Source organism: Prionailurus bengalensis, chromosome A3 (assembly GCF_016509475.1).
Source record: "Prionailurus bengalensis isolate Pbe53 chromosome A3, Fcat_Pben_1.1_paternal_pri, whole genome shotgun sequence".
NCBI classification, from domain to species: Eukaryota; Metazoa; Chordata; class Mammalia; order Carnivora; family Felidae; genus Prionailurus; species Prionailurus bengalensis.
Window position 1 is genome coordinate 129083822 of NC_057354.1, and position 23417 is coordinate 129107238.

A 23417-nucleotide genomic window follows, 5' to 3' on the forward strand; every position below is an offset into this window, starting at 1 on the left:
GAACCTCGTCTTCAAGAAAGCCTTGCTTTTGCAGCTAGATTACTTCCTGTCCTTCCTTTGAGTCCCTCAAATACTTCTGAAGTCCTTATAGTTCATCTCTCATGGTTGTTCTACTTTGAATATGTAAGAGAATATGGCCTCTTTTTTTTCTTTCAAACTAGTTAATTTGAAGTGAATCCTAATTATTTCATGTATGCTACCATAGCTTGGCCTTCAGCATCTATGGAATATCCTTATGCATATTTTAAATGGTAGCAGATTTCATTGAATCTACACAAATCAAGTTTTACCATCTTGAATGCAATGCTATTTTTCCCTGGAAAATATTCCTTTGTTCCAGGGCTGTAACTAATACATCATGTTTGTATTTAGGGATCTCTCTGTTAATTTGCAAATCTGGTATAGTGCCTTCAGGTTCTACTTTTGGTTCATATTTACTGAATGTATTCTGCAAAGGCCATTGTAAATAATGTCTTATAATTTATTTCAATTAGAACCTGTACTTATGGCTAGCCATGTGTGAGAAAACATTAATACCATCTGTCCCATTGTTGATGGCTTCCAGAAGAACAGCTGGGCTATGAGAATTTGATTCAGCTAGACAATGCTTAGGTTTGATTTTATCCAGCTGGTGCAAGATGGACACTCACTTCAAACATTTTGCAACTTATTTACCTGCAAGCCAAATCTGAAAGAGCCCTCTAGTTCTTTGAAGTTCAGCCACAGAGTTCAACCTACCAAGGTCTAAGTAATGGACACATCTCAGGGATGATCCTGGAAAATGTGCAAATGTGTCATTTTTTTTTTCTGGGGGAGAAATGCATTCTCTTATGCTTTATTGCATATGGGATACAAGTTATATGTTTTGTGTAATAAATACAAGCTACCGTAAGCAAATGAAGCATATGCTTATAAAAATTTTTAGGTGAAAAGGTTCCTAGATACCAGAGATTTGACGACAATGATCCCAAACACAGGCTCTCCCTATAGCAATGATATTATACACAAATAGTCCATTTGTCCCATTCTTAATGCATTAAAAAGGGAGAAGATGTGTGGTAAAGAAACGGTCAGTTGGTTTATGACAAATGCCAATCAAAATAAAACAAAACCTGCCCTTTTCAAACAATGAGATTCATGATTATGTAGAATGACAAGACTAGCAAGTAAACAAACAATGATTCCAAATTCATGTATATTCAATGAAGGTGAACTTTTGGGGGAGGCAGAGAGAATTACAGAACTTTCTCTTTCCTGCTAAACAATATTAGCAATCGTGTATATAACTATAGAAACCAAAGAAATGTGTTTGTAACTTTCAGATTCATTCATTAACATTTATTGAATACTACTTTATACCAGAAAAACGGAGGGAGTGTTTCTTCATACATTCTAGTTTCAGTTAATCCTCACAGTGCACAACAAGGGAATCTGTAGCTCAGAGAAATTCAGAGACCTCTTCAAATCCATATAGGTGATTGAGCTTGTTTTTAAACTTAGGAACATCTTGCTTCAATGCCTGTGTTTTATAAGAATTAATCTCCATTTTTTATCACTTTCCAAGATGGGTTTTAAGTGAGGAAACTGAAATTCAGGAACATTCAGTGTTCATAATCATGCAGCTAATATGTGATTCTTAGTGAAATTTTTAACAAACCCTTTGGCCTGCTGCAAGACCATGTGAACCGTTGACTTCTCAAACTCTGTAACCCTGGTTTCCAGCATAAAATGGTATTTGATCAATGAGATTGTGCATGCCTCATTGGTTGTGTAAAACTGATCCCTGGTTGGTAAATTGCTTCTGACCCGGAGGAACTGGAAAGGAACTGGGAAACCTGAGAGGGGCTTTGTGCTTTGGGCTTTCCTGAGGGTGGTCACTGACATGTCCTTGAGGAGACCCTGAAAACTGTGCCTATGGAGTTGTTATGAAAGATACTGATTCTTGTGGGGCATGAAACTTCCTCCTGAGGCCGACAGGGCAGCTCCTGCCACTAACCTCTAAGGCTCTGTCGCCTGGCACCTGGGCTGTCACCCGGGTGAGCATAACCCCTGTGGTGCCCGGTCGGTCGCTCTGTGGACTGCCGCAGGGACCCCACTGGAAGGAGCGACTGGCGCTGCCCTGCTGGTGAGCCGGGGTCCCCAGCCTCTCGACGGACGCCAGGGGTGGGCGGGGTCCAGAGCATCCCCTGTGGGGCCTTGTGGTGTGATGAAGATGAATCTGCAATAGTACTCTGGTGTCCAAGTGCTGTCCTTGCTACATCTTGCTGTGCTTTATTTTGTCTCAGAAACTCATAGCTTGTTTAGCTTTGCTGTTATCACTTAATGCTGTTCCGGTTTGGAGTGTAGGCGGCCTGTGACCGAGGCAGCTCTGGAAGCCTCTAGCATTGATGCAGAGCCGCTCAACTCTTCCTCGGATCCAAGTTGTTTCCTGGAAATTCAAATGAGATTATATCTGTTGATCACTTGCGGGTTGTGTGGCACATAGAATGGTGACACCGATGGTTTTGTTTGTTTGTTTGTTTGTTTGTTGCTTTTGGCCAATCGAAGAGAGATTTCATGAGTTATTTTCTTCTTCTGCTCCTCTTCTCCCTCCCTCCCTCCCTCCCTCCCTCCCTGCCCTCCACAGGCAGCCTCCCGTCAGTGAGTCTCATTGGAGAATGTTGTTGCAGGACATGTTAACTATGCAGCAGAATGTTTACACCTGCCTGGATTCTGATGCTTGCTATGAGGTAACTCTACACATGGGAATTATTACCTCTTAATTCGGAAGGTTTCGTTGTTACAGTGTGTTTATCGGACACAAAGGTGATGGCCATAGGCTTCATTATAAGTAATACTATTGAGTAAGGGAGTAGTGCTTTCTTTTTTCTCTTTTTTCCCCCCTGAGTTTATTTATTTTTGAGAGGGAGAGAGAGAGTATGGGAGGGGCGGAGGGAGAGGGAAACAGAGGATCCTAAGCAGGTTCTGTGCTGTTAGCTCAGAGCCTGGCGTGGGGCTTGAACTCAGGAACCATGAGATCATGACCTGATCTGAAATCAAGAGCCTGTCGCTTGGTGGCCTGAGCCAGCCAGGTGCCCTGGTAGGGCTCTCCAAGCTGAGCGCTTCCCCACCTGTCTTCTCTGTCTTTGTTATTCAGTGCGTTCCTCCCCAGTGGGGCCAAGGGACACATCCTTGTCTCCTCTCACTTCTCGGTTTTGCTGGTCACTAAAGCGTATTTGATGTACCTGGGAAAGGTCTGTCAAATCTGTCCTGTCTTCATCTCTGCTAAATTGTAATTCTTCTTGTGTCCCGACCTCCGTATTTCTCATCTACACTGATTCCGAGCATTCTTCTAAAACACATCCTCTCGTGACGCGCCCCTTCCTCACATTTGGTGCTTGCTCCATTCAGCATCAGAAAGTAGCCGTGCTTGTTAGCGTGGCAGAGAAAGCCACAGCACACCAGCTTTCCCGTCCGCTCTCCCCTGTGTTACTCTGCACACGCAAGGGTCGCCGTGTACCCCGTCCTTCGCTACGTCCACCACACCTGCCCTGACTCTGCACGCACCATGCAGCTTCACGTCTCTGTGACTCTGCCAGCATCGTTCCCTTTGCCTGGATATATCCCTCTTTCCTTTATCTGAAAATTGCTGGTAATTTTTAGGACTCACTTCACTAATTATGCCCTCTAGGATGCCTTCCTTTGTCCTTTCATGTAACTTGTCTCTGTTATGGTCTTTCAAATGCGGTAACTTGTTTCCACATGTGGTTCTTCCCTTTGGTCATGGGCCCCTAGGGTAGGCATTACCGTATTCATGTTCATCCTCTTGTGCCCCGGTGCTTATTGGAATGTCCAGAACACAAAGGAGACTTAAGATATGGTTGCTAATTGACTTAGGGATGTAGCCCAGGGGATTGAATGATTATTTTTGGAAGGTATGTGTCATACCACCCAATTACTCATAGTCCGTGTGGAAAAATGATCCAGCTAACCCACTTTTAGTGAGAGATAGTTTAAAAGCAGATTCCTGTTTTGAGTTTTTCTGTCAGTAAACCAGACATGAAATTGTATAGAATATTTCTTGTGTTGCTCTGCTCTGACATCGCAAAGCATGACCTGTTGATGAGAGTTATAAATATAGGTCTGTATTCTGTGAAATTGGTTGGCATTTTTATTCAAGGTGATTTTAACAAAACAGTGCTAATATAGACTGTTAAGAAATCGTTTTATATTTGAACTTCAGGTTTTTAAATGCTTGAATGAGAATGGAGTTTACATTGATGATTATAGTCTCAGACCACGTACATATAACTGCCAGGAGCTTCCCCTTTTGTGTCTAAAGTGAAAACTTGAAATCCAGTTCCAGGAGAAAGTCTATATTCACATGGGATCCAAAACCTAACCATCATGAATATGTCTGAAGTAGTGTTTTTAAGTTGGGATGGCATTGTTTTGTTATTTTCCTGTTTTTGATTTTCATTGGAAAATTGGCAATAAGTATATTACACTTAACTAGCTCTTGTATAATTGCATAACAGCTTGACATATTGAATTGTTTTATATTTTAACACCTTTTTATTAGACTTTGATATTTTAATGACTTCTGGCCATTAGTCTCAGTTCTTAGAGAAAACATTTGAAAGCATATTATAACAGTTTTGAAATGGTTATAGAGGAAGGTAATACAGATTTGGCAAACTTACATTTTTTTTTTCAAACTTACATTTTTAAATACTATTTTAGTACCTTTTAAGTTATGCTATATTATCCTGCTGACTCTTGGCTATTATGTTGGGGTTTTCAACAATACTTGGGAGATATTCGAAAGCTCAATGGCACAATTTTGAAAATGTTAAACATTTTGATACAGCAGGTAGAGCAGAAATCTATATTGTTTATTTTAGCAAAAACTTTTAAATTTTAGAGTGAGTGAATTATATTTTTCAATACTTGGCATTAACTCTCTATGGCTTACTTGAATAACCCAAAGGAATAGAGAAACTGTCATATCTAAGTCATTTGGGTCCCTTGGATTAAGCCATTTTCACTTGTCGCCTGTAACTGATTACAGCTGCTTGTTGGTAATTTGCTTTCTGTCACAATATGTATTTTATAGCAGATCCCGTGTAGATATTAGTAATATTAACCTTATCAGTCATTTCAATAAAGGCCTGTCTGAAAATACTACCTTCCCTAGAGGCCTAGAAACAAGTGAAAAGGAGGGAATCCCATGAAAATTGGGTAGTCGCCTTAATTGTAAGAAAACTCTATTCTCCATGAAATCTACTTTTTTCAACTCTTGCTTCTGTTTCTGTGCTATCCTTATCCTACAGAGGAGTCCTAAGAGGGAAGAACATTCTTGGGGAAGTTGTTATACTAATTATATATTGACGTTATTAGTGTAAATTTAAAGGAATCTCTTTAAGACTTTTTTTGGACTAAGTAATAAGTACATAATCTCAGTTATACAGTAAATTTTATATTGATGCTATTAGTTGCCTAGTAGAATACAGTGTTTGCATGATTACCTTCTATCAGTGGCTCTTGTTTTATTTCAATAGTTTTTAATTTGCAGATTGGAAAAAAAAAAGTTCATGTTATATTTGCAGCTTGGCTAGTATGTAAGCCTGAATTCAGATGCATTAAGCAGTCATAAATTATAGGTGTCATATTCAGAGATTTTCTTTTAAAAATTGAACTATTATAAATAGTTTAAGCAGAGTAGGCCCTGTTGAGTATGGGACAGTAGGTCTAAGGAATCCTGTTTTTAATGAACATGAACTTCAGATATTTGACTCAAATGTTCATTGTACACATTGAGGTATGGTTGACCCTTGAACAGCATGGGTGTGAACCACACGGGTCTACTTACTTATACACGGGTTTGTTTTTGGTTTTGGCGAGTACAGTACTGTAAATGTGTTTTCTCTTCCTTGTGATTTTAATGTTACTTCTGGCTTACCTTAGTGTAAGAATAGTTATAGAATACAGTAAATAAAAAATATGTGTCTATCACCTGTCCATATTATCACTGGGGCTTCCGCTTAACAGTAGGCTGTTAGGAGTTAAGTTTTGGGAGAGTCAAAAGTTATACTGGGATTTTTGACTGCGTGGGGAGGTCAGCACCCCTGCCCCTGTGTCGTTCAAGGGTCAACTGTATTATGCTTCCTATTAGTGCGTTCAGTTAAACGATTTCTTCTTCCTAAAAGATGAGTTTGTTTTATTGAGGTGAAATTCACATGACATAAAAGTAACCACTTAAAGCGTACTTCCTTGCCATTTAGTGCATTCAGTCTCACTTGTGCAACTGCTACCTGTACGATGAATGTTTTTTTAATCTATTTCGTTTGGATATCAGAGCCTTCGTTTTCTTGAGGAGCACTGTATCTGCCCTCTTTGAGGCTAATTCCAGTTTCTTCTTTCCCCCAGATATTTACAGAAAGCCTTTTGTGTTCCAGTCGCCTTGAAAACATCCACTTAGCTGGTCACATGATGCACTGCAGTGCTTGTTCGGTAAATCCGCCAGCTAGCGCGGCCCGTAAAGGAAAGACCCAGTGCAGGGTCAGTTATGAAAGAAGTATTGACTTGGTTTTGGCCGCCAGCAGAGAGTACTTTAACGCTTCTACCAGCCTCACGGATAGCTGCATGGATCTGGCCAGGTAGAGTAATTCCACGTTCTTCCAGAAGAGGGAGGGGGGAAGTCAGAATACACAGACTCCACTGTTGGTTTTGTTCTTTACTTTACAAAATATACCACCACAGGCTCAGATTGACTGTCCTCCATGGGGCACAGTTACTTATTGCTTGAATACAGAAAGATAATTACGTTATGAATATTCATCAGCTTTCCCGTGACCCCTTTTCTCCAGCATACTTTCCCAGTCTTTCTTGCTGATGATCTGTAAGATTGTATATCTTTTCTCTTAGAAAGGATTTATGAGATGGCCTGTAAATTCAAGTTCTGGAAATTTTTAGCACATTTAGGCAATGGCCATATGCTTTGCATGACTTTGCTCTGTTTGGGGATGAGGGACCTGATTAGATGATAAAGCTTCAAAGTCCCTTCCAGGTGGAAATTTCTGGACTGTGAATTCTGTTTCTCTTTGGCCTGTTGTCCTGGAGATTTAGTGTTGATCTTTTTACTGTTGATTCTTAAGAGCTTTCTGTGCATAAAGGACATTTACCCTTTGCATCTCTTACATGTTTTAACCACATTGCCAAGTTTTTATTATGTATGATTTTCAAATCGCTGTTCAGAATCTTTAAAGATTTTGATTGTTTTCTTTTATAGTTTCTATCTTGTGTGTCATCCTTTGAAAGACCTTTAATTCCCAAGACCATTATAAGAGTTTTTCATGTTGTTTTTCACTACTTTGATAGTTATATTTTCACATAGAAATTTTAGGCCCATTAGGAATTAATTTGGTTGTAGTGATTGTGGTACCTATTTAGATTAATTTCCCCCCCAAATGACTAGTAGCTAAAAGCTTAAAGGAAACTTTCCCCCCACCAGTGATATCTTATTACAGAGAGAACCATGTTTTCTTGAACCGTGTTATTGGACTTGACAGAGTTGTTAAAAATAGTAAATTATTTTTTTCTTCTCTCCTAAGGGATTGTGTTTCTATTTCAGACGATGAAAATATCAAATAGAATAGCTTTTAAAACTGGGAGTTGTGTTTGACCTAAATCTTTTTGGCAGGAGTTTTCAGAGATTGTTTTTAAATCTACACTTCTGATATTTCCCTTTCATTCCATCCCTTTTTCTCCCACAAGGACACACGTTAATTTGGAAAAGATGCCATATGTGTGTGTAAGGTGGCACCAGACTGATTATGGTCTGTAAGGCTGGGTATATTGAAATGTTGACAGTAATATTTAATATAGAAAATAGCCCTTACATTCTTATTGTTTAAATTATCATGAGCTAGTTTTTTTAATGTTTATTTGTTTTTGAGAAGGAGCATGAGCAGGAGAGGGACAGAGGAGGTGGGGGGAGAGGGCACAGAGGATCAAAGCGGGCTCCGTGCTGACAGCAATGAGTCTAGTGCGGGGCTCAAATACAAACCATGAGATCATGACCTGAGCTGAAGTTGGACACTCAACCGACTGAGCCACCCAGACACCACTGAACTAGTTTTTAATTGAGGAAGTAATACATCCAATGAGATAAAAATATTCAGCAATAGAAAAAAGGATATTTCTGATAATTCTCTCTTCATTCTTGTTGCCCTAACTTTATCCCTTAGCTATCTTTTTAAGTCATTTTCCTATGTATCTTTCCAAAATATCTTCTTGAACGTTACCCTCTTCTTAAGTCACAAATGGATGCATACCTTTCTGCATCTTGTTATTTCCACTTATGATCTATTCTGAAGGTTTTTTCATGAGTGCCTGTAGGCTTGATTCATTCTCTTTTGATGGTTGTAGAATATTCCATTGTTTGACTTTCTAGAATTTATTTGATTAGCTTGTGATTTAATGCATTGTCTTATATTTTAAAGTTTGAGAGAGAGAAAGCGTGTCCACGTGCATGAGTGGGAGAGGAGCAGAGAGAGAGAGAGAGAGAGAGAGAGAGAGAATGAATCCCAAAAAGGCTATGTACTATCAGCACAGAGCCTGCCTGCCATGGGCTCCTGAACCTGATACATGGATCTCATGAACCATGAGATCATGAACTGAGCTGAAATCAAGAGTTGGATGCTTAACTCACTGAGCCACCCAGGTGTCCCTCTTATATTTTAAAAACACCATGATACTCAGCATCCCTACTTACGTGTGGGCGTGTGCTAGTCTGTCTGTAGTATAAATTGCTAGAACTGGGAATTCCTGGGTTCAAAGATAGTTCAAAGATAGAATTTTGGTAGATACCACAAGGTTCTGTCGCTTTTCGTCTTGAGTCAGCAGTATATGTTAGTGCTCATCTTATTTAAATTTTAAAGTTTTGCAAGCAAGGTAGACCTGTATCCATCATACAGATGGGTACTGGGGCCATGGGATCTTCATCAGGTGGTCCATGATTTTAGCACCATTAGCCCTTCCTGGCCTGATCTCTACCAGTCTTTCTAGGCTTGTGTCTCAATGTCCTTCCACATGCACCTTTCAGAAAGTTGGTTAATTAAAATATTTATTAAGGACACTTTGTTTGGATTTTTAAAAACTTGCTTAAAATCCTCCATAGGGTATCACAAATTCTTAGTTTAGCAAAGTCACTTTCTCCTGTTTCGCTTTCATTTCACTATTGCATTACCAACGGACTCCTCCTTCTGATCAGAAAAATGTCCTTTGTGCAGTTTCTTAGGTTAGTCTTTTTTCCTTTGGGAAACAAAATTGTCACCGAAACAAGATGTTTGTTTTCCCTAGAAGAATAAGTGGAAATTACCTGAAATCTGTCTCCTTTTTTAAACCTTTCCTGTATGATTATCACCTTTGGAGTCAGCAGTAAAAAGAGTGTTAAAGGCAGAGTTAACACATTTTGCTTCATACTGTGGTACCATTACCTACTATCAGCATAACCCTGTGCGACTTACTTCACCTCTCTGAGCTTCAATTTTGGCTTCCTTAGAAAGGAGGTGATGCTATTTGCCTATCACACAGGATTGCTATGAGGACTCAGGAAGGTAATAGAAAGCATCTAGCAGAACCTGGCATGGAGTCAGTATTTGATAAATGTGTGTTGGATCTCACATTGTTGAATACAGAAAGGCAACTTAGCCAAACGTGTGTTATTTAAAAAAAAAAAAAAAAAAAAACCCGAAACAACAGAATTTACCTGGTTTCCCCTAGGTGCTGCTTACAGCTGATAACAGATAGACCTGTGGCCATTCAAGAGGAGCTCGATCTTATCCAAGCCCTTGGATGTCTTGAAGAATTTGGGGTAAAGATCCTGCCTTTGCAAGGTGAATTTTCCATTTAGTGTTGCATTATTAACTTAGTATTCAGTTGTTTTGCATTGAATTATTAGCATTACCTTTGGCCATTTAATCCATTAGCAATAGATCCTACTCTCTGCCCCATTTTCAAATGAAATCTTAAGTGGATATCTAAAAAAAACAGAGCCGATGTCTTACTATAAATTTATTTTTTAAGTTCTCAGTTATGCCATTAAAAGGAATAACGTTAGTAACAGCTGTGAGGCTATTCGATAAAAACAAAAAGAAATGGGGGATTACAGATAGACTTTCAGATCTTCATCAGTTTTTGATGATGCAGTTTTTCTGTATTTTGTTTCAGTTGCATACATTTAAGTAGCTGTACATGATCATAGTTTATTTTGTTATGCTCAGTACAGACTATTCTTAAGTTGATACTATTTTTTTAAAAGGAAGAATGACAGGAAGCTCTTGATTAGAGTTTAATTCCTAGCAATATCTTAACAATGCTCAAGTTCTTTTACCTAAATGTACAGGTTGAGTAAGTACCACCCAAGACAAGCCTGCTGATACACAGTCGCTTGTGATCATTTGTGTACTTTGTGCGGTGAGGACAGTGTGTGTCTCCTAGTGTCCTGAACCTTACGTGACAAGTGGCAGATAGATTTTCTGTTGCCTTGAACTCCAGACCTCTGTGCCCTAAATAAAGCGGGTAGCTTGATCATTAGCAGTATGCTTGGTGCCTTCCATGTAATTTCTTATCTTTATTCTTATACCTGGAAATGTTGGGAATTGGGAGAGGGGAAGCTATAGCTGAGTTGTTTCCGTCTCTGGTTTTTGATGCATTTTCACTAGCATTGGCTCTTCTTCTTCTTCTTCCCCTTCTTCCCCTTCTTCTTCTTCTTCTTCTTCTTTCTTCTTTCTTCTTTCTTCTTTCTTCTTTCTTCTTTCTTCTTTCTTCTTCTTTCTTCTTTCTTCTTTCTTCTTCTTTCTTCTTTCTTCTTCTTTCTTCTTTCTTCTTCTTCTTCTTTCTTCTTCTTCTTCTTCTTCTTCTTCTTCTTCTTCTTCTTCTTCTTCTCCTCCCCCTCCTCCTCCCCCTCCTCCTCCCCCTCCTCCTCCCCCTCCCCCTCCTCCTCCCCCTCCCCCTCCTCCTCCTCCTCCTCCTCCTCCTCCTTCTTCTTTAAAACTCCTTGTACCTTTGGACAGTGGTGTCCTGTTACAGGTTCCTTGGTGTCCTTGTCCTGTGTAGGGTTTGAGTCAGATGGATCTTAGGGGATAGAAGTCAGTTGAGACCTTCTCGTGTTTTCATGTGGGTTTCCATTGTAGTTTTACTACAAATTAGAGTTTGTCAGATAAATTTATTAGACTTGAAAAAGGTAGTATTTGTGTTACCTTGAATATTATTGTTTGGAAGTAATTTCTAGGTGATTATACATATCCTGTAGCATCTTAAACAAGTACATTTATGGAGATTGTTAAATCACTGGAAAATTGTGTTTTTTGAGCTCAAAGCTTTTTAAAATTGTGAAGATTAATCAGAGTTACTAAAAACCATTTTCATTTTATTCTGAGATGTCTTAAATCATTACTTGTCTCCCCTGAAACACTTATATTTTCAGTTGAGGTGTTCAGCCCGTCAGCCCGGGAGAGTATACAGCACTAGGAAACTTTTTCCCTGGTTGGGCCAAGGCCTCATAGCTTTGACTCTGTATATGAGTGTATTTTATTAAAAAATTCTTTTTAATGTTTATTTATTTTGAAGGAGAGTGAGACAGAGCATGAGAGGGGGAGGGGCAGAGAGAGAGAGAGGGAGACACAGGATCCGAACAGGCTCCAGGCTCCGAGCTGTCAGCACAGAGCCCGACACGGGGCTGGGACTCACGAACTGTGAGATCATGACCTGAGCCGAAGTGGGATGCTCAACCGACTGAGCCACCCAGGCTCCCCTGTCTATGAGTGTATTTTAGCTGCTTATTTAATCCAGGCAGATTGATGTAATACAAAAAACATTTTCTTGCAGTTCCCCAAATGCAAATGAATTCGGTCAATTGAATTGAAATAACAAATCGAGCTCGTAATTTTCCGTGGTGCTCCATTAGCAGGACTTTTGCTGGCAGTGTTTGCACGTCATCTGATGGGTTTGAGAATCTGCGACTGAACCTGCTATCCTGCTGTTACTTCTGAGAGATTTCCTGACTGAAGAGTATTTTAAGAAGGACATTTGCTTTCATGTCTTGACAGCTTTCCAGCTTGATATATTGATTTGGAGCTTCCTGTTGGAATGAATGTCAGAAAATTTTCTGGATGGGGACATGGGATGCTGCGTTTGTATCCTGTGTGTTGTGTTTATGCCGTAGATACAATTTAGGGTTAAGCTGCTTTTGTAGTCATCAGGGATACTGGACAAACCACATAACTTGGTATTTAAACACTTAAGGTCCAGGTATTTTTTTTTTTATAGCGTACATAGTTTATTTTGTCACTCTGCTTTGTTTTAAAGCCTTGGCCTACACTCCAGGAGTTGGTACTGGTCACCAAGTGAAGGCTAAGGGTACTGAGTGACACTTAAAGAGTTCATAGAAAACAGGAACAGAAATAGCATGTAAAAATGATTCCTTACGTTTGAGTGTGTGTGTGTGTGTGTGCGTGCGCACGTGTTTGCTTTTCCCCATCATTTGGAAATTCATGTTTTATGTAAATTATTCTTAATATTCACATGGGCAGATGTGGGATATTTCAGTTGTCCCCTGTGTTTTCTATAGTAGGGTAAATCATTTTCAGTCTTACAGCACTGTGGTTAAAGCCACCCACAGCCAGTTTTGTCCAGCTAGTGACTGGACACATATTTCACCTTTCTTTTTGTTTAGGTTTTCTCATTCACAAAATGGGGATGCTAACAAACAACTTCTAGAATTGCTAATAGACATGAAGGCCATGTGTTCACAGTGCCTGGGATATCGTAAGGGCCGTGCAAGCATCAAGTGTCATCTTTGTTATTTTACATGGAGGTTCTAGTGTCTAATTGGTGGTGGAATTAGAGTGGTCTTACCTGCTTGTCGTTGTTCCTCTTCCCCACCATCTCTTCACTCTCGTGTTCCTACTCTGCTTTCCTTCCATTCAAAACCCAAGTTAGCTTCTTACCCTATTCTAGGAACTGAAATGATGAAGAGAATAGGGCACACTTCTGACTCGGGGGGACTAACACCGATAACAAGACAGAGTCACACGAGTGTCACGTAGGAGTTTAAATTCTGATTCATCTGCTCTGAGCTTTGTGACCTGTGGCATCTTCGTGTTTTTGAATGTCCCCTTCCTCAGTTGGAGATAATAATACAATATTCTGTAGATAGACCTGAAAACTCTGTCTTGAAACATTGAGAATTTTTACATTAGAGGATCTCATACTTCACAAGTATTTCTGTGCATATGTCAGTAGTAGTAATACAACTAACATTTATTGAGTAGCTTTCATGTTCTAAGTATATGTATTTGTTCTCAAAGGTCCTCTATGAAGTAGTGTCTATTATTGTTTCCAACTTCCAGATAATGAAATCAAAATAGAGGAGGTTAAATAGCTTGCTTAGGGTCACACAGTTAGAGATGGAGCTAGAATTCAAAGCGAGATAGTTTGGTACAAAAACCTGTGTTTGTCAAGAGTGGACCATACTCTTCTGATGAAGTGGTGTGAAAGTAAAAGATTGAATAAGGAAACTCAGGTGTTCTTGCTCATCGGCTAAGTGACTGCTGCATATCGTCACCTTCTTCCCCTGTCCAATTCAGATTTGTACTTCAGCAATGTCACGAGTAACTGCCTGTGCTGTTGTGTACATCTGGCGCCATTCGTGAACGACTGAAAGTGGTATTTTGCATCTGTGGTTTGTTGGGCATGATTCCCTGTCTGTGCCTTACAAGGTCGTGATGAGAGCGTTTGGCATGTGTGTAGCTGGTCGGTCAGAGCTTCTTAGGTCTGAGATGTGTGTGTGTCTGTGAGAGTTATAGTTGTGTGTGTGTGTGTGTGCATTTAAAACACTGGATCTATATTTGTGAGATCCACAGGAAAATGAGGGATCCTCAACTATTAAAAGATGCATACGTGTATATCTTTTTCATGGTCACTAATTCCATTTGAAAAGGAATTTTAAGCGTCGGAGACTCCTTTCCTTCATAGAAATATAATAACATCTAAGTCTTGAATTTGCCTAACCAAGAAATCACATTTTGAGATATAATTTAGCATGTCCTACAATAAGCAGTAAAAGAGAATTGGTCTAGTGATTGTCCAGAGGCTCAAAAAATAGAGAAATAAATAAAGTAAAAAGACGTTTGAATAAGGCAATTGCACTCTATTAGAATTCCACTCTGCAAATTTACTTAATGTCCTTAAAATATTAGTAGTTATGCCTTGCTTCGGGCAAGAAACAGACAAAGAACCAAACTTGGAACTTCAGAGAAAATGAAGATCTGTTGCTATGTGTGACTTCAGTTTAGAAAACTGAAAAAGTAGAACTTTGATTTTATTGAACTAGAGAAAGAATGGCTGTATAGTAAGGAAGTCAGCTTACTAGAGTTATTGAAACCAGGGTTTCCCCGAGAGAACCAGCATTCATCAAATGTGGCTATAAAAGTGTGTACAGAAACCCCAGGTTCTTACATATGTAGACTGACCATGATATCTCGGTAGGGCAGGTTTTATTTGGAAAATCAAATGAGAAACATGCAGAAAGTACCTTTCTCATAGTAATTGCATCTGAAATAATGAGGTAGTAATATACATTTTCGTAAAATACATACAAGGAAGAAAACCCGTAAAACAGTAGCAAATGTTAAGAAAAAAAACAAAACAATTTTTTGATTGAGAAAAGTTTGAAGAACGCTGTATCAGTTAATTTTTGCTAGCCTGTGCTATAGGAAAAGTCTCGAAAGCCTCAGGGCCACGGAATAGAAGGTGAGTTCTCGCACACTGGCATTTCTGCAGCTCGGCTTTGTGAAGTGGCGTTCTCACGGGAGGGAAGAAGATAAGGAGTGGGATCCCACGGTGACTCTTAAACATTTGCTCAGATGTGGCATATGGCCACAGAAATCACATGACCAAGCCTAAGTCTAACGTCAGGTGGGTATTTGGGGCACGGCTCATTGTGAAGCAAGGAACTGAAGTCTACGTCTACCTTCCGTTTTATAGTGAAGGCCACAAGGGATTACTGTACTAGCAGATGCATGAATAGCCCTCTTAAAATAACCCAGTGTACACTCAAGTATTTAGGAATAAAAGGATGCGACATATGCAACTTATTCGCAAGTAGTTCAGTAGTTCAGGAAAAACAGGTGTGTGTGTGAGCGTGCGCGCGCACGTGTGCACACAGGCATTCGTGTGCGTATATGTGTGGAGAGGGAGTGCTCACCTGCATGATTGCACACGTGCATGTGTAAATGGAGCAGATTATTAGCAATTGGTTATTCTTGGCAAAACGTACAGAGTTCTTGGTATCATTCGGGCAACTTTTCTGTAAGTTTGAAATTAAATCATAATGAAAACGTACAATAAAAGGGCCCATTCCAAAGAAAACTACTACCTCTCTCCTTTATCTCGCCAACCCCTGGACCCCCTGCCGCTTACCTATAAGAAGTTTTGGGAGAACCCAGAATATATGGGATAAAGCCATGGATTTGGGAATGGGTAAAGGAATGAAGGTATGAAAAACATTTTAAGGGGCTGGGTTGAATTCTGGTTCCATCACTTTTTCAGTGACCTTTCTGTACCTTTTTTTCCTCTGAAGATAATAGCATCTGCCTTACAAGTTCTGCCTTGTAGGGTTAATATATGTAAATTACCTATGACAGTGTCTGGGATATAGCTCATACTCACTGAATGTCAGCTGCTGTCATTATAGTTCCTACTGTTGTAATTATGGGGGCCTGGCCTCCCCGATAGTGACATGCTTCTTAAAGGTTGATACCTCTCCCTTAAGTAAAAAAACATCTCTTCGTAGCATATACATAATACTCTTTGCTGAAGCTTTTTTCTCCCTTTAAGTGTCCTTAATTATCTTATAGTGTGAATCACTGTGATCAGACATGTTTTATTTTCCTAATATCTGTCTTAAGTGAGAAGATAGGGCCGGTTTGGAGAAAGGTTAATACATTGGAACTGTGAGCACTTGAAAGATCCCTGCCCTTTAAAAACAGGGGTGATGACGTGGCGGTAGAAATATGGATGTTTGGAATATGGGATGGATTTTGGGGTGGAGGGGTTAGGTGAATGGGGGTGCAGGTGTGATAGGAAGTATCTGACGTTTTCAGAGACAGATAGTGAATTCTTTAAAATTTTCCGAGGCCTTACGTGGCAGTTGAAAAGGTGACGCTTTGTCATAGCTCCCGAACGTCAGCGCCTTCACTCTTTCAGAAGCTGGGTGACAAAAGATCCAAGCTGTACATTATTTATTCAAAAGCAACAACAATTGTAATTTTTTAAAAACAATCGTGTCTTAATTCTTTTTGATCTGGAGGCTGAAAGCTTTCATTGTGTTCACTTACCTAAAACTTGGACAGTCATGACACTCTTCCGTGATGTCCCTGGTTACCAGTCTTTAGTATGTCTCTCTTCCTTAGTGCGACTGTGCTCTGATCGGATCGGGCTCATCAAGGAGTGTATCTGCCAATCCCCCACGTGCTACAGACAGTCCGCCAAGCTTCTGGGCCTTGCTGACTTGCTGAGGGTAGCAGGTAAGCTTTGAATGCTAAATTGCAGAGTAGGGTTTCTATGTTATTTTTGCCATCATCCCAGGCAAAAGTCAGAAAATCTACCTCCAGGTGTCAGAGAGCTGTTCTTGAGCAAGGATTTGTCTTCTCTGCAAAGATTGGCACGTTATAAAAATGGGTACCCATACTGAGCTGCTGGTCCTTTAAATGAGGACAGGCTCATTCAGGATGCTACAAAGAGCAGCAGCCAGGATTAGCATTTATCACCAGAAAGCCTAAGTGTAGAACAGGTCAGGCCTACCAGGTCACTTTCGGTGCCCAGATTTGGTGTGGCGTTTTTGAACCTGAACAATTTCTTAGAAAAATGCGTGCATTTACTGTTTGGTGGGGTTTTCACATAGGTGATCTTACTTCATCTCCTATTAAATGGTGGTGATGATGGTGTTTTTCTCATTTTATAAGGGGAATTAAGGATCAGAGAAGTCCAATATCTGGCTCAGCAGGGTTAAATAGCAGAGCCTGACTTCTGAGGAGTCTTTCTGACTCTTTCATGTTTCTTTAACCACACTGTTCTGCTTACCAGAGTCTGTTAATAATTTTCTTTTGTATTTTTGACTTAAGCTTATCTCCACAAAAACAGTTGTTGGCCATATGTTTTATAAGCAGTGGTTTGAAGTTAGACTTGTCCAAACCACATAGTATAGGCTCAAAAGTAAGTGAGATTTCTGTTTATATTTTGAACTTTTAAAAACATATATATCTAGTATATTTAGGGGACATACATTTATAAATGTTTTTAAATCTTAATATAAATGACTTACTCTTAAGGGCTACAGTTTTAGTAAATTGTCCTGTGTCATTGTCCTCTTCTAGTTCTGAAAGCAGAGAGTTAGCATCTTTACCCTCGGGCCCGCTGCAGCTTTGGGACCTGTCACCCATCGTGAGGCATTTGGATGACAGGGTGGGGGCGGAAATTGGGGGCAGGGAGTCAGAAAACCGCTTCAGTCCTCACTGTCCCATACGCTTGCAAAGTGGCTTTAGCTCCAGCTGTTGTCTCTGGTGACTGGCAATGATACCCTTGCTTCACCCTCCAAGTTACAGGATCCCTGAAGGAGTTAATGCCTATAAAAGCACTTCGTAAACTTTGAAGCGCTCTGTTCATCAGGGAACATTTTCGTAAGGAAATTTCACAGAAATGAATGAAGCAGCTCAGGGATACTGCCAGCATTTTTATGTACCCACTAAGACTAATTTCCCGTTTTGTCCTGGGTCATGTTGACACGAAACAGGAATATCAGTGATCTTGGTAAATTGTAGGAATTTTTAATGGTATTGACATTCTTTCAGTCCCCTTCTGTACTATTCATTCTTTCATTTAATTAATTAATTAATTATAATTTTTAGGGGTGCCTGGGTGGCTCAGTCGGTTGAGCATCCGACTTCAGCTCAGGTCATGATCTCGCAGTTCGTGAGTTTGAGCCCTGCATCAGGCCCTGTGCTGACAGCTCAGAGCCTGGAGCCTGCTTCGGATTCTGCGTCCCCCTCTCTCTGCCTCACCCCTGCTTGTGCTCTGTCTCTGTCTTTCAAAAATGAATAAACATTAAAAAAAGTTATTTATTATAATTTTTAGAGAAAGCGTGAGCTGGGGAGAGGGGTAGAGGGAGAGAAAGAATTCTAAGCAGGCTCCATGCTCAGTGTGGAGCCCAGTGTAGGACTCGATCCTCAATCTGACTGAGCCACCCAGGTGCCCGGATACTCCTTTTTACATAGTAGCTCTTCGGTGATGTACAACAACCTCTTGTTCCCTGCGTTTTACAGATGAGGAAGCGGAAGCACAGAGAGGTAAAGTAGTACCGCTAGGTACTCTGGATACAAAGTTCTGTTCCACGCAGCTTCTGCCCTCCGGGCATTTGGAATCTTAGAGGGCTGAGGAAGCAGATAACTATGCTGCAACACAGGACATGATGTGTACCTGGCTTCTGCAACCAAATGTTACAGAGGTTGGAAGAAAGGCAATGCTAATAGTTTTCCCAGTGAGGAGGGTAATTAAGAAAGGAATCACAAAGCTGGTGACATTGATCTGAAACACACAGGGTGTTTGGTTATCTACTGCTGCCTTACAGACCACCCCCAAAGTTTAGTGACTTAAAGCAAAATCATTTGATTTTTATTCTCCCAGTTCTGGAGGTTGACTGGGCTCAGCCAGGCAGTTCAGGATCTTTCATGAAATTGCACTCAGATAGTGTCGAGGGATAGATGGGTTCATCTCAAAGGTTGCTTTACTTACATGCCTGGCACATGGTCTGGGAAGACTTACATAGCTGGGGGATAAAATAGTCGGGGTCTTGTCTCTTCTCTTTATGGTTTCTCCTTGTGGTCTTTCCATATGGTGGCCTCAGAGTCCCAGCACTTCTTATGTGATGGCTGAGGGGTCCCAGAGTCAGTGTTCTGAGAGAAACCAGAAAAAGCTTCATGGAGTTTTCTAGTCCAGTTTTGGAATTTGGCCAGTTTCATTGCCATTGTGTCTTATTCATGGAGGCAGTCACATGGGCCCTCCCAAGTATAAGGGAAACACATATGGGCCCCACCTGAAGGCTTAACTGGGCCCGGATAATCTGCTTCTGAGCTGGCTTACTCGGCTGTTGGAAGAGACCTCAGTTTCTTCCTGGCTGGTGGCAAGAGGCCTCAGTTCCTTGCCACATGGACCTCTTCATAGGGCTCCTTAACTGTTCTGTCAACATGACACCTAATTGTTCCTCAAACAGTTGAACCATGAGAGACTGAGGAGGAAGCCCTCGTGTCCTTTATGACCTAGTCTTGGAAGTCTAGTCAAGTAAATCAGTAACCAGTCCCTGTCAATGGGAGGGTCACTGTGCTCCATCTTTAGAAAGGAGTGTCAGAGAAATTGTGGATGTGGCTTAAATTATATTTCATATACTCAAAGCCTTATCATGCCACCATTTATGTTCTTTCTTTCAGACTAAATATCAGAATCATTTTAATAGATGTCTTTTTTTTTTTTTTTTTAAATGTTTACTTGTTTTTGAGAGAGATAGTGCATGAGCAGGAGAGGGACAGAGAGAGAGAGGGAATCACAGAATTCAAAGCAGGCTCCAGGCTCTGAGCTGTCAGCACAGAGCCCAACACGGGGCTTGAACTCAAGAACCGTGAGATCATGACCTGAGCCAAAGTTGTATGCTTAACCAACTGAGCCACCCAAGAGCTCCTTTAATAGATGTCTTGTCTGGCCATACTCCTGGCTGTTAAGAATTTGTTTCGTTTTGTTTTGTTTGCAGTATTTTTCTAGATCATTCTTTTAGGCTGTTTTTGGTTATGTTTTCCCACTAATCCACCTGTTCAGATTGGAACTTTCTAGAAAGAAAAACAGTTAAATATTTGAACTTTGGACTTGAAGGTGACCATTTAACCTATCTCCATATAAAAGTTTACATTAACTACAATAATAATCCTCCCCTTATGCTTTTATTCTTATCTAAGTTACTTGTTACTGCCCTTATAGCAAAGATATGACTCTTATTTTGAATGTGAGAAAACAGGGATAAAGAAGTGAAACAATTTATTGATGATTTCACAGTTAAGAAGTTTCTCACTTTGAATCCTTTACTCTTATCCTTTCTTTCCACCTTTTTGTTATTGTTGGATGATGGTAATTAATGGATCCTTAAAGTCAGCTGACTAGAGGCTTTATATCTGCAAAATATCTTTGCCACCTAGCCAAGCTGTCTTATGAAAAAAAAAATCACCCTTGGTCCTTTCATTTTTTTATTTAGATATTCTGAATAAATGCAAACATTTTGAGAGGATTATCTAGGAAATAGGTTTTATATTAAGTGTGATATGTGCATGTATTTTTGAGAAACTTTGTGCATATTGTTCCATTTCCAGTATTATGTGTCAGTGTTACAGAACATGGGTTTGTTGTTCTAATAATAATACTATTATGAATCATAGTGTTCTATCTTCTCTTAAAAAAAACAAAACCTAATGTCTTTCAATTAGCTTAGGCCAATACTTGGATTTTAAATCTGTGAAACACAGGATGGATATTAACGGTAACATATTTTAAAACTTTCATTCAAACCTTTCTGTGATATGTTTACTTTTTCTTCCAAACTGCATTATAGCTTAAAAATGCAAGGATCATTGCATTTTTCCTTTTTCTTTTTGGAAATATTGAAAATAATTTTAAGGCTTCATTACTTGATTAAAATATAACTTGTTTACTTTTTGTCTAAGTGTACAAATTGTGTTTATGTTGTAACTTTGAATTATAATAGAATCTCTACTCATTTCACTGAGTATTTTTTTTGAACCCCAATTATATGTATGACTTGGAGGTACTGAGAATTTAACAAGAGAAGGGACCCCTGTCTTGAGAGATCTTAAATTCTGATACTAGATGTAGATTTTTAAAACAATAATCCCAATAAATTGGTATTCTGAAAATGAAAAGTGAAGAAACATGTAGGAGGTCACCTAAACCATACCTTTTTCGTGAAGAAAGTGTAGAGATGTCAAAGAAGGACATCACATCTAAATTGACTTCTAAGAATCTTTTTGAGAGATGAAGATCTTGTGTTACCGCAAACTGAATTTTGGTATGTTTTCTGAGAGCCTGCATGCTTACTATGATAAATAAAAGATAGTACTGCTAGTGAAACCATAAAGTTATAACCAATTTACTGTGTGTTTAAGGCTCCCCTCTTTGTATTTGTCATTTGTTAATAATAATTAATTAATTAATTAATTAATTAAAAAAATAGCAAAATATTTAATGCCACTACTGGGAGGAAAACTTTTTCTCTCCCCACTTAGGTTGGAATGGTTGGTCTGGGGCTGATACTGATCATTGATCTCTTAGGAGAATGAGAGCTAATTCCAGGATTAATAAATAGATTGGAAGGTCAAAGTTGCCTTGACATTTGTCCTGTAATCATTTAAAAAATCAGTCTCATCTCTACCTTTTATTTTTTAATTAATTCAAAATACAATGTTAATGAGCTGTTTTATTAATTGATGCTGCCATAATCATTAAGTTGTTTGCATGTGTTTACAGGTGAAGACCCAGAAGAAAGGCGTGGACAAGTTCTGATCCTTCTAGTGGAACAAGCACTTCGTTTCCATGACTACAAAGCAGCCAATGTGCATTGTCAGGAGCTGATGGCCACAGGTGAAATAGACAAATTACTTAACACTTTGCCCAGGTCCGCTTTGCATGATGAGTAATGGAAAAGGTCTGTTCTGAAATCAATTGGCCTGATTGGGAAGCCAGGCACATTTTCTTCAAAAGACTTGAGAAACCTTTTAGGAGCACTAATCAGTCTGTATTCTTTGTGCTTATATATTAATGTAAGTACTTAATGGGCTGAGGGGTTATATTTTAGCTGAGATTTTGGTTGCTTTCCATTGTCTATTAAAAATATGCTCATAATTTTAAGAACAATTTTATATAAAATATTTTAATGCCTTTTCATGTATTTGTTATATAAAAGAAAATTTAAAAATTTTGAATTATCTATGATTTGTGAGTAGTTAATGTTTCTAGTCTTTAATTTTTTTTTTAAAAAAGGATAACATAGTGCTTTTCAAACCGATCTTGAGAAGTTAGAAAGTAGTCTGCAACCCTAAAATTTTCTATAATGAAAATTCCAGTCTCTGGAAGATCAGATTTGTGTGTGTCTGTGTGTGTGTAGAATAATTTCACTATGAAAGAACATATTCCCCCATGGGGTAGGAAGTGATGTTGTCTGATCATAGACTCTCTACTAAATGATCTGCTTTCTGTAGCTGTCTCTGAGTGTAGGAAAGCTCAAGCATATCTTTTTATGTTCGGCATAGAAGGAACGTACTTAAACATCATAAAAGCCATTTATGTAAAGCCCACAGCTAATACCATCCTCAATGGGGAAAAACTGAGAGCTTTCCCCCTGAGATCAGGAACACAACAGGGATGTCCACTGTCACCGCTGTTGTTTAACATAGTGTTGGAAGTGCTAGCATCAGCAATCAGACAACAAAAGGAAATCAAAGGCATCAAAATAGTCAAAGATGAAGTCAACCTTTCACTTTTTGCAGATGACATGATATTATATATGGAAAACCCGATAGACTCCACCAAAAGTCTGCTAGAACTGGTACATGAATTCAGCAAAGTCACAGGGTACAAAATCAGTGTACAGAAATCAGCTGCATTCTTATACACTAATAATGAAGCAACAGAAAGACAAATAAAGAAACTGATCCCATTCACAATGGCACCAAGAAGCATAAAATACCTAGGAATAAACCTAACCAAAGATGTAAAAGATCTGTATGCTGAAAACTATAGAAAGCTTATGAAGGAAACTGAAGAACATACAAAGAAATGGAAAAACATTCTGTGCTCATGGATTGGAAGAATAAATATTGTTAAAATGTCAATACTACCCAAAGCAATCTACACATTCAATGCAATCCCAAACAAAATTGTACCAGCATTCTTCTCAAAGCTAGAACAAGCAATCCTAAAATTCATATGGAACCACAAAAGGCCCCGAATAGCCAAAGTAATTTTGAAGAAGACCAAAGCGGGAAGCATCACAATCCCAGACTTTAGCCTCCACTACAAAGCTGTAATCACCAAGACAGCATGGTATTGGCATGAAAACAGACACATAGACCAATGGAATCAAATAGAGACTCCAGAATTGGACCCACAAGAGTATGGCCACCTAATCTTTGACAAAGCAGGAAAGAATATCCAATGGAAAAAAGACAGTCTCTTTAACAAATGGTGCTGGGAGAACTGGACAGCAACATGCAGAAGAATGAAACTGGACCACTTTCTTACACCATTCACAAAAATAAACT

At 39.3% G+C, this 23417-nt stretch overlaps 1 protein-coding gene across 2 annotated transcripts in view; it reads left to right on the forward strand.

Annotated features, from left to right (window-relative positions):
* Positions 1–23417, forward strand: part of NBAS (NBAS subunit of NRZ tethering complex) — a 339195-nt gene that overhangs the window by 160413 nt on the left and 155365 nt on the right. For both annotated transcript variants that reach the window (XM_043604496.1, XM_043604497.1), the window contains 5 exons: positions 2627–2729; positions 6409–6638; positions 9766–9878; positions 16458–16571; positions 21625–21738. In XM_043604496.1, coding sequence (XP_043460431.1) covers positions 2627–2729; positions 6409–6638; positions 9766–9878; positions 16458–16571; positions 21625–21738 — 674 coding nt within the window. The remainder of the gene's footprint in view (positions 1–2626; positions 2730–6408; positions 6639–9765; positions 9879–16457; positions 16572–21624; positions 21739–23417) is intronic.